Below are 12446 nucleotides of genomic sequence, written 5' to 3' on the forward strand. Positions count from 1 at the left end.
ACTATTTTCTCTTTGACATAAACAGCCAACATCAGATGATCTTGTTTCATCTGCTGAATGTTCAAGTGATGATGAAGACTTCGTTGAATGTGAGCCAAGTACAGGTAGGTCAGGTCAGTCTTGTTTTGCTTGCTTTCTTTTTTCTTTTGCAAAAAACAATACATACATATATGTGATTATACATGTTTTTTATATATAGATTATAGTGTGTTAATGTGTGTATATTTTTATATCTATATATGTATAAGTATACATATATAAATACTATATCAATGAAAGCATCAAATCCCATGGAAGGAGCAATAAGATCTTACAAAAATTTTGAGTCAGTCTCTTGATTGCTAAGAAAAAAGTCGTGGTATATGACTTAACATTGGGCAAGCAGATGCCTAGATTTACCACTGCAGGGGCAAATGTGTATCAGCCAGTGGCAGCTATGAAATTCACAGAGGGTGGGAACATGAGGAAATGTATGTTGGAATGACATCAAGAAAGGACGAACCCATGGAGGAACTTAAAGATTGGTAAGTGGAGCCATAAAGATTGGTAAATGTCACTTAAAACTCACGAATTGTTCTGAGCTAAGAGAACCAAAAATATATGTATATATATATTTTTTCCATGGGATTTCAACAGCAGTTAACATGGTATTATCTTTATACTAATTTTGTTAACTGTGTGTCTAGAAAACTTGTGCAACAATATAGTAAACACAAAATTAGTACTGTACCATGCCATGTCAACAGCTGTGATGCTTCAAAATGTATCTACTGTGCTGAAGTTGAGAAGACTTTAGCAATCAGAAGCTTCAATGTGTTCCCCATTTGGACCCAGATACATTTTGATGTTTTATGGTCTTTCTTTATAGTGAGCTATATATGAGATAATGTCCAGCAGGCAATTGCAGTCCCTGATTATTTCCTATCAACTTTTCCCAGTTGTCTGTTTTGAGACTTACTATAAGTTAAACATTTATATGTATATAATAGAGAACAGATATCATCGAATTTCTGTGTATGTTTAATAGAATTAACAGCTGGAGTTGGGCCAGGATCTTATTTCTGCAAAGACTAGAATAAATAGAATTTTCTTGTTATTTTCTGCATTGCTTTCAGATTTTTTTCCTTTTAAGAAAAGGAAAGCCATTAAAAATTCTCTTTTGCTAATTCTAGAAAATTTAAGCTTCATGAAAAAAATAATCTAATAAAAATAAAAATCTTCCATTTCTGACCCCTAAATGATTTATAAGATTTCAAATCTGTTGAAGTCTGACTGCTTTGGTTTCTTGCAAGTGGCATTGGATCCAGGAAGTTCTGTGGGTTCACACCCTTAGTATGACACAGGGACATATCATTAATATGATGGGGCTTCCATTCTGGAGTGTAATCTGTTCCACTGGGAGCTCAGCTGTGTGGAGGGAAAGTAAAATGTGATCTGGTCGGGTTTTTTTCAGATTTTTAGGTAATAATAATTTGTATGTGCTATGTGAGCACATAGCCATACATGCAACATGTACCCTAAAAGGGCAGATATATCCCAACTGTACCAGAACTCGGGTGCCATGTTTTCATTAATTTATTCATTCATTCAATAAATATTTATGAGCACTCAGGCAGGATACAATATATCTCTAGATTTGAGTCCTTCCTCTGTTTTGTTTTTTTTTTTTAGAAATTAGCTGTCAGAGAGTAGAATAGTTTTGCTATCTAACTCCTAGCGTAATTCGATTCAACAGCTATTTTTGAGGGTCAACTGTATATGTTAAGCATGTGCTAGATATTAAGGGTTCATATCTTAATAGGTCACAATCCTCAAGATGTACATTAAATTAGCTTGTTTTGTGGCAAACACTTTAAGAAATCTAGGCTTTATTTATCTCTTTTTTTTTTTTTTTTTTTTTGAGATAAGGTCGCCTAGGCTGGAGTGCAGTGGCGTGTTTATAGCTCACTGCAGCCTCAAACTCCCGGGCTCAAGTGGTCCTCCTGCCTGAGCTTCCCAAGTAGCTAGGACTACATGCACCACTATACCAGCTAATTTGCTTTATTTTCTGTACAAATGGGATTCTCATCATGTTGCTCAGGCTGGTCTTGAGCTCCAGGCCTCAAGAAACCCTCTCGCTTTGACCTCCCAAGTGGTTTTCTTCCTTTCTTAGCAGTGATATCTTTATATGCAGCAATGTTTATCAAATCTGTAGGTTTTAAGGCTTGTCAAAATTGAGACTTGGTGATTCTGAAATACTATCACCATCTTTCCTCAACTACTCACCCTGCCTCAGAAAGTCATCTCCATAACAACCTCCATAATAAGGCAGTGGGCTTTTCCAGATCTCAGCTTCAGATCCTCCAGCCTATAGCTGCCCCACTTATAGGTATATATCACTATTTGTTATGAGACTTGAACAGCCTAAACCTGAATGGCCCCAAACTAAATCCATTGGTTTTCTAGAGGCCACACAGGTATTTTCTCTGATTCAAAAGCAGAGGACAGAAATTCAACACCAACATTTCTTGAATAACATGGGGTGGGTGGGGAGATCCAGTTTTTAAAACAATCTGTTATGTTCTGTAAGGGAACATGAGAGGAGATAAAGTGAGTGACAGAACCCCTACCCTGAAAGAGCGAACATGTAGCTCTAGGAGACTGATATTGATTTCCTCCCCCTGTGATTATTCAACTCATCACATTTAGAATGAGCATTGCATTTTTCTAATTTTATTTGCTCCATAAAGTGTTCCTGGTGAGTGATTGGGATATACAGGGAAATACATCAGAGGTATATTTAATATAAGAAGTAGGTAGATATTTCTAGTAATGCAGAGAGAGAAGAGGTTTGCCCAGAGGACCTGATTTCCACTAATGGGGATCACCTTCTTGGAGCTATCAAGCCCTCTTTTTCATCACATAAGAAATATCTCCTCAGGAGTTCAAGACCAGCCTGGCCAAGATGGTGAAACCCTGTCTCTACTAAAAATACAAAAAAATTAGCCAGGCGTGGTGGCGAACGCCCGTAATCCCAGCTACTCGGGAGGCTGAGGTACAGAATTGCTTGAACCCGGGAGGCAAAGGTTGCAGGGAACCAAGATCGCGCCACTGCACTCCAGCCTGGGCAACAGAGCAAGACTCCATCTCAAAAAAAAAAAAAAAAAAAAACTCCTCAGGCTTCACATTTTCCAAAAACAATACAGATTAAAATCAGAAACCAGTTTCTTGGGCAAGATTTGCACTGCCTAAAGAGAAGGGACCTACTTCCCATGCAGCAACAGATAATGGTGATATTTACATATCTTTGACATAAATTGCCAATCTTGCAATTCTATATTACCCTAATTCACTGCCTCCATTTCTAAAACATTTTTCCAGGCCTTTTGCTTGATGGAAATACACTAAATTTGGCTAATTTCCTTGGCCTTGTTCTATCATACTTATCACTTTATCTTCTTTCACTTTGCTATCAAGTTTATTATTTTCTAGCTGTCTCCGTTTATGAGGCATTTAACTTCTACAGGTTATTTCCTGATTAATTTACATCCATTTGAAGCTCTCACTTTTCATAAATTTGAGTAGTTTAGCGTATGCTATAATTCAATTTTTATTTTCATGCGAGCATCACATTTTAAATGAAATAATTTATTTTTTCTTCAAATCAAATTGGATTTTTAAACTGCTGGTTTTGAGTTAGGTGTAAGCAGTCTCCTTTCACTCTCAGAACTTACTTTTGTGCTTAGGGGTCACCAAGGTTTGGTATAGCTTAATCTTATTGTATTTACGAACAACGTAAATATTTTTGGAGTTTGGTCAATAGGAGTCTAGAAATCTTGCAAATCCGATGGAAATCAAATTTTCATGGTATATTTTTGCTGGTAAATATGTAGATTAAAAAAAAATCCCAACTCATGAGAGCAAGGCATAAAGTAACAGCTCAATTAGGATTTGTCAACTAAATTACTTTGAAACAGAACTTTATATCTCTAACTTCATTTCCCTTTTAACAGCTCAAATTAAACCTGTTGAATCATTTAAAATTTATCATTTCATATAATAGGGCTGCCCTGACAAAACCTACATTTTTAACAAATTTATTTTAAAATTTTTGAGACTGGGTAACAAGACTGGCTAATTTTTGTATTTTTAATAGACACGGGGTTTTGCCATGTTGGCCAGGCTGGTCTCAAACTCCTGGGCTCAAGCGATCCACCCACTTCAGTCTCCCAAAGTGCTGGGATTACAGGCATAAGTCACCGTGCCTGGTCAAAACCTACATTTTTTTAACAGTAGTATTCTCTGTTTTTTCCTATCCCTACCTTTTTCCGGGAACTAGATTCTTTTATAAGTCACAGATACAATCACATTTTCTGAATATTTGCTTCAAGAACCCAGAATTGAACCTTTAAACAATAACGTTGTAGTAAAACCATCTGCATCAAATGAAAATATTCAGAAGTGTATCTGAATGGCTATCTAAGGGTGAAGGTCTGGATTGTAATTCTTGATTTATGAATGTTAATTGTGTTCTTCACAAAACAAATTAGTATATATTTAATACTTTTATTTAATACAAAGAACAAAGATTTGTTCTTTGCATATAAACTGTTTCCTTTCCAACTGCACTTCTATTAATCTTAAATTGTGCAGTAAACTCATATTTCATTGTCCTTTTTATCTCTTTGAATCCAACAAGAAAAACAGATGATCTGGAGAGCACTCAAATAACCCCTAGGAAAGGGATACCCTCGTGAGATTATGGAAGCCAAATAGCAATTAAGATCATTAGTAAATTCACATTTGTAATATAAAATGTGAGAATGAATTCTGCAATTCAGAGAAAATAACACAATTCACTTTCCATTTCTTCTCTTTCCCTCACCCCTGCTGCTATCCCTAGAATTCTATCTTTGGAAATAGAATAATAGTGAAAACAAATGTATTCTTAGATTAGGTTTTATATAATTAGAAATGATCAACTTCCTGGATTTTACATATTTATAGTTTCAAGATTCTAAAAGTCTTAGGGGCAGGAGGCCACAGAGCAGAGCAAAAAAAAAAAAAGTAATACTTTTATACTGATAAGTGGGCATGGCAATACTTAACCAAATTGATTCATCCAGTCATTATCCAGGGGTCCATTTTTCAGTTTGTCAATTAGCTAGTTTTTCTGCCTTTACTTTTCTTAAATGTCTTTTGATCAAATCTCAAGGGACAACACTTCCACCAGAGGGCAGACAGTAAAAGGAAGTGAAGATGAAACACATCCATCCATCAATAAGACTGTGCTAAACAGCTTTCATAATGGTTGGATTGAAGGAGATGTTTAAACTAATGGCAGTAATATGAGATCACAAAATAATTGCTATTCCCAGAGTGGTTCTCAGGTGTATTTTTACTCCTCAAATCTACAGTATTCATATTTGCATTTGGGTGTTACTGCTACTTAGCTCCTCTTTGTTAGCGCTACTATAATATACAACCCAAACTGAATGAAATTTAAATTTGGCATAACACCAAGAACATATCTAGTATTTTCCAGGTGGAACTGGATTCTTAATCTTTATCAGTCTGAGATGCCTCAGGAAGTATCATCTGAAAATCTGGCACTGAGTTACTAAAAGCTCACCAAATCATTTTAGTTTTTATTTGCTGGAACATGGTAGAAAATGCAGCTGAAATGTTAATAGATAATAATAATTTTCTAGTGACAGATAAAGAGAAATTTATACCAGAATTTATAGATAACAAGTAAATGTGCTGATCGTTGGCCTTAAATATGTTTGAAATCTTATTTATAGAAATACATTTTGTCATTAGTGTCTTTGTCAAGTTTGAAGTTAGCAACCTGAATGTTTTTATTACAAATAAGTCAACTTTATTTAACTATTCATTTTAGATTTTTCTATATGAAAACTCATTAGCAAATAGAATCATGTTAAAATTTAATTAGTCAATGGCTATTCAGAATATAGTACAAAAATAAACGTCCAAGTAAAATCCCATAGGAATGTTGGAGTATGACAGAACTATAAATTCAATGATCTGTAAATGCTATAAATTCTGGTAAAAGGCTCAGATCCACTTAAACACTTTGACCAAAGAGATAATGGAAATAATCTAAGACAAGCATTTTAGCTTTGGAAAGAGAACTGTATATCAATAGAAAATTACTTAATTTAATTCATTATTATTGGCTGTGGACATCAGTCATTTTAAAATTTGAGTTATAATACATGTCTAATGCTCACAAAAGCAAATAGTTGTTCACATACTTAGGTCTAGGCTAAATCATATCCATTTTTCAACTGCCTTTATTGCTCTGTAAGTTAATAGAGTATGTTCATGGGAGTATAATGTTCCAGATTAATGATAATTTTTGTCTTTATTAACCCACTAAGTTATGTCACTTTCTTTTTTGTTTATTTTTGAGACGGAGTCTCGCGCTGTCACCAAGGCTGGAGTGCAGTGGCGCGATCTCGGTTCACTGCAAGCTCCGCCTCTTGGCTTTACGCCATTCTCCTGCCTCAGCCTCTGGAGTAGCCGGGACTACAGGTGCCCGCCACCGCGCCTGGCTAATTTTTTTGTATTTTTAGTAGAGACGGGGTTTCACCGTGTTAGCCAGGATGGTCTCTATCACCTGACCTCGTGATCCACCCGTCTCAACCTCCCAAAGTGCTGGGATTACAGGCGTGAGCCACTGCGCCCGGCCAGTTGTGTCACTTTTTTATAACAACTCCATCCCAACCCAAGTTATTTTTTAAGTCATTGCAGCAATTGTGTGCTTTTAAAATCCTTAATGATGAAATGCTTTGAAAATTAGGGTAAGAATAGAAATATGAGAATAGGAAAGATCTACTAATTAGCTATTTGCATTTTAGGCTGAGGAATAGTGTGCATATATGTGACCCATAGATTGACTATTATGGATTTCATAACAAATACATTTAATAATAAAAAACTTAAAATGAAAAAAATTCTATCCAACTCCATTACCCAAGATATTTTGGTAGGTTGGAGAGCGAGGCAGGGGAATCCATAAAATCAATGTATGAGTGTATATACTTCCATCTGAAAGTTTGATAAATCCCTTCTATATGTAACACTTTTAAGTTACTATTACATATAGGCACTAGAATGGGTGGTGGAAATACAAAAATATTTTGCTTCAGAAATATTGCTTCCAGAAGTTCAGTTTATTAGGACAGACAGACATAATAAGACGAATAAAGGGAAAGAAAAGGGAGGGAAGAGGCCGGGCGCGGTGGCTCAAGCCTGTAATCCCAGCACTTTGGGAGGCCGAGACGGGCGGATCACGAGGTCAGGAGATCGAGACCATCCTGGCGAACACGGCGAAACCCCGTCTCTACTAAAAAAATACAAAAAAAAACTAGCCGGGCGAGGCGGCGGGCGCCTGTAGTCCCAGCTACTCGGGAGGCTGAGGCAGGAGAATGGCGTAAACCCGGGGGGCGGAGCTTGCAGTGAGCTGAGATCTGGCCACTGCACTCTAGCCCGGGCGACAGAGCCAGACTCCGTCTCAAAAAAAAAAAAAAAAAAAAAAAAAAAAAAAAAAAAAAAGAAAAGGGAGGGAAGAAACAATGAGGACAATGAATGGAAACGCCCACGATACTATCAGCACCCTAAGGATGTTGGAGCACTCCAATTCAGTGAACAGCACACCTTATCAAGGATATGCATGGAAAAAAAGTCACACAAGATTATGCCAAGCAGTGACAGATTCAACTAACCCCAAGGAGCAGTATTTTAGTTTGGTGACACAGAATTTCTCATTTATTATGATTGAAGAATTAGTACAGCTCAGTAAAGTGAAAAAGCAACACTCTTTTGGGGACTTCACATATACAGTATGGTCAAGGGCCACAACTTTTTTAGGTAATAGGGTAAAGGATGGACATGTTGAAGAGAGAATTTCAATCTGAACTCATGAGAACTTCCTGAATCCAAATGCCAATGCAAGTGGTAGATAAGGAGTGAGCTTAATGACGTCATTAAGCAAGTCCCCCAAAAATAAATAAAGAGGGATTGGGTTTTAAAAGAGAAGTTTTTATGGGATTTATTTTATTATTTTTATTCTACATTTTTCTTCCACAAGCCCCAAGTATATGTACTGTGTGTATATATATGATATGCACATATGCAAATAATATAGTGCCTGTCATTCCATATATGTAGACACAGTATAAGTGATATTAGACTAATGTAATCAGAGATTAACAGCCCCTACCATCAGTCATGTGTTTACACAGAAATTCACGCCATCATTCTTAACCAGCATCAGCCGACATAGACATGCATGATACTGTTTTAACTTGGCAAACAAAGCATGTTGATTTTTCTTTAGGATTTCTTTATCATATTTATAATGGTGACTCCATAATTCAGTTATCCTTGGGAGGGGTGGAAAGAAAAAATTATACAGATATATCTATCCGTATATGCACATTCCTGTGTATATATATAAATAGATATATATCTTGTATATATTTGAAGAACATTTTGTTGTTTCACCTCATCTTGTGCCGCATGAATTTTTGGTGGTTCAATTTATTTTATTTTGATTCATATTTAGTATTTTTATCATTATGGCTATTTTTAACTCATTGCTATACTTTTATGAGTAATTATAATCATTATTTTCAAATACTGAGAGATATATAGATCTACAAATCAAACAAGGCAAAAAAATCTTTTCTTGCCATCCTAATCTAGAATTCCTCCCCTTTCAGCATATCCCTCCAGTATTTATCTCAAAACAAAACAAACCCCAACGAAATCCAAGAAAGTTGTGTACAAAAGAATGAATACTGTGTTTTCCTCTTCCTCCTTCTATGCATATTTTTCCTTTTAATTTCCTTTTCTTTTTATTTACCCCCATATCTGCATGGACCACTTGCCTTTACTTTCCCCTTTATGACAATGTAATTAATTGAAAAGATAAAAGAGCCAGAAAAAAGTGAAAAGAAAAACACATAGAAATGACAGAGAAACACACCCCTCTCCACAAATTTCAGATGGCATAAAAAGAATTTTATTGCAGATATAGAATTATTTGTTGTATCTTTTATTTCTGTCTGGACAAGCCCAGGGTCATTGTGTGGCATGCCGTGACAGTTTTGTAGCTAATCAACTAACCATGGCCTCCATCACCAGTGCATGACACCATCTTGTGTTTCATCCAAGTGACACATCTAGGCTAACCCAGCAAGTCCAGTGTATGAGTTGTGGGGATTACATTCTTTTGTAGTTATAATTTCATGGGTCCTTGTTTTTATTATTATTTCCATTGGATCATGGCAGCCCTAAGAGCTGCTCTCGCAGCATCTCTGTATGGTTTCGTTCTTGTGTTTTCTTTTCTCGGCACAGCAGTCAAGCATGTGTCTCCTGTTTGGCACATCTGTCTTGCCATCTTGTCTTGGAGTCCACTGTCATGGTGTTGTTCTGTGATTCTGTTCTCTGTTTGTAATATGTGGTTTGAAATCCTCTGCCTTTATTTCTCACTCTCCTATTGTCTCTACTTTTAACCTTACCCCTAGGGAACTTCACAAAGAAGCAAAACAAACTTTCAGTCACATTGTAAGACTGATCACTGGTTTGCATCTGGAAGTCATAAGTTGTACTTTTTACCTGACTTAAGGAGGAAAAACTTACAGTGGGAAACTACTGATAATTATACTCAAACAGCAATCTGATCAACGACAATAAGAAACCCTTGTTGATTATTTTTGGTATGATTTCTCAATGGGCTTACTGTTAAAGGGACTTCATGTAAGAGCTAATTTCCAAAGAGTTTTTTTCACAAATTACCAGCCTTCTAGTCAGAAACTTTTCTTCAGGAGCAGATCAACTGAAGACATTTTTCAGGAATTGCTAGTGAGGGAGCATCATTTCTGCTGTATAGAACAGTGCCTGTTCCTGAATTGGTGAGAAACTTTATAGAAATCTGCAAATGTTTTATTATAAAATTCGTTTATGTTTAATGTATTAAAATATAAATGTGTTCAGCAAGGCATCTGAGGATGGCAAAAAAAAAACAAAAAACTTTTTAACTCACTGGTTCCACCTCATGCATATTTCGAGGTAAGATTATCTTTTGATCTTTCTGAGTCAACTGATACACATTTTACTTTTTTATTTTTTAATTCATGGAAGCATTAGAGAGCCAACACTTCAACTTGGACCTAAATTCATTCTTTTCCCATTCCAGAGAACACGACATACATAATAGCTTTAGTTCTGAGAACAGAATCTGAATTTGAGATAAAAGTAGAATGAAGTGCCCAGTTAATTATCCAAATGTTAGACTCTACCTCTGATTATCCAGGCAATTTGATGCATTACTTGGAAGGATTTGATTAGTTGGATACGAATAGTATGAAAATGACACTTTGTAACAACTTTCCCTCTTTAAGGATTGAGCACAAGAATATCAAATAGATATAAAGATGAGTAATAGGTACTATGTTAATAGATTAAAGATGATTAAATATGCCTAAAGATTTCAGATGAAAAATCTTTGTTTTTTTTTTTTTGTTTTTTTTTTTGAGATGGAGTCTCGCTCTGTCGCCCAGCCTGGAGTGCAGTGGCACTATCTCGGCTCACTGCCAGCTCCGCCTCCCGGGTTCATGCCATTCTCCTGCCTCAGCCTCCTGAGTAGCTGGGACTACAGGCGCCCGCCACTGCGCCCGGCTAATTTTTTGCAGTTTTTTAGTAGAGACGGGGTTTCACCGTGTTAGCCAGGATGGTCTTGATCTCCTGACCTCGTGATCTGCCCGGCTCGGCCTCCCAAAGTACTGGGATTACAGGCGTGAGCCACCACGCCCAGTTGAAAAATCTGTATTTTTAATTTGAAAAAGAGAAAGCATATCAAGATCTGTGGTTTTCTGATGAGATCTTTCAGTCAGGCCAGGTAGCTATTGGTTTTTCTTAAGGGTAAGGGGGGAAAGGCCAAGAATGAGGAACAACTTTCTGATAAAAGAAGGAAGGGAAACACAAAAGGTGAAGAAAGAGGAGGAGGGAAAGGTAAAAGAAAGGAAGGAGGAAAGGAAGAGATATTGATTATGAGCCAGGTACAACTGCTTGCTGATAAATATTTTAAAACCAGCACACACACACACAGCCCTATTTTGCAGTTTTCCAGTTTCTGTATAGTGTAAAATACTCCCACTTTGGCTGATTTCTAGCTACCAATATGATAGCCCTAAACTCAGAATTGGGAAGTGTGCTCACTCGCACACAATTATGTGGCATATGTACACTATAGACATCGAGAACCTCAATAGACAATAGTAAAATTTAGTTAAATAATTAGGAAGTACAGAGTTTTAAGTTCTTAATTATCTCTGTTTTTAATATACTTGTAACTGTACATATATATATATATATAAACTTTTGAAAATGGCCATATTTTAACAACCAGCTTGTAAATTTGCTAGAAATTTTGCAATCAGTTGTCATAAACTGGCTCTGGCACACCACTAGCCCAGGTACTATACTGGGTATATGAAAACAGAGTATTTTATTTAAATTTCATTTTAAGTGATTGTGAGATAAAAACTCCCTTGGTCATCTTACAAGTGAGAAAATTGGGATTTTAAGTTTGCTTGTTCAAGTTCACATACCTGCACATAAATGGTAGAGGTAATATTTAAACCCAAACTATTTGAAAATAGACATTTTCTTTCTATTACAGTGTGCCAGTCATTCTTCAACATTTCTCAGAGCACTAAGTTTTCGAATTTTGACACGCTCCTTTGTGGAGCTTAGCATGACTAGTGTTTCCTTATTGCCTCAAGGAGGTCCTTAGCTTTAGCTGTCATAGATAAAATGGAGTTTAAATGTATTATGATTGTGCCAATGGCAAAATGAAGACAGTGAAACAAAATTAGAACTCCTGATTACTCTGTTTGTAAATGCCACAAAAGTTATGACCATGTCTTCATGAGAATGTCCACTTTGACTAATTTTGTTTCCTCCAAATATTCCTCTTTTACTAACATTGACAATGAACAGGATATTTCTTAGGTTTTCAAATTCTGTCTCTTGAGCTTTGGAAAGACTATCCCAGATACATTTCTGAGCACATAGAATCTATAACATATTTCCATTATGTAGTTAGCTTTTAGAACTTTTAAACTCTAATGAGTTTTATTTAGTTACAGTATGTGATGCATGTTAATTGACCAACTGCACGGTGAAATATGTCAATGCCCTTTGCTTCCACATTTTCTAATAGAGTAAGTTAGTATATTAACATTTAAAACAGCATGAGAACCATAGTATTGCGGAAAGCAAGTACAGCTTCTAAAAAGATCATTTTATGGTAAGATACTTAATCATTGCTTTGTAAAAGAGTTTGAGAGGTCTGGGAATTAAAAAGGAAAGTGTTGCAGCTTTTTAGTCCTTCTAATTCGACAAGATAGATAATTTAATTGGGGTTCTGATAG

At 36.0% G+C, this 12446-nt stretch overlaps 1 protein-coding gene across 6 annotated transcripts in view; it reads left to right on the forward strand.

Annotated features, from left to right (window-relative positions):
* LOC144329353 (neurexin-3-beta) overlaps positions 1–12446 on the forward strand; it is a 584055-nt gene that overhangs the window by 526598 nt on the left and 45011 nt on the right. For 4 of the 6 annotated variants that reach the window (XM_077941566.1, XM_015144215.3, XM_015144214.3 and 1 more), the window contains one exon: positions 26–104. In XM_077941566.1, the coding sequence (XP_077797692.1) occupies positions 26–104 (79 nt within the window). Of the gene's footprint in view, positions 1–25; positions 114–12446 lie in introns of all 6 variants that reach the window. The other 2 variants (XM_028852079.2, XM_015144217.3) reach the window with 1 other exon arrangement.

This window comes from Macaca mulatta, chromosome 7 (genome assembly GCF_049350105.2).
Source record: "Macaca mulatta isolate MMU2019108-1 chromosome 7, T2T-MMU8v2.0, whole genome shotgun sequence".
In the NCBI taxonomy this organism is placed as follows: Eukaryota; Metazoa; Chordata; class Mammalia; order Primates; family Cercopithecidae; genus Macaca; species Macaca mulatta.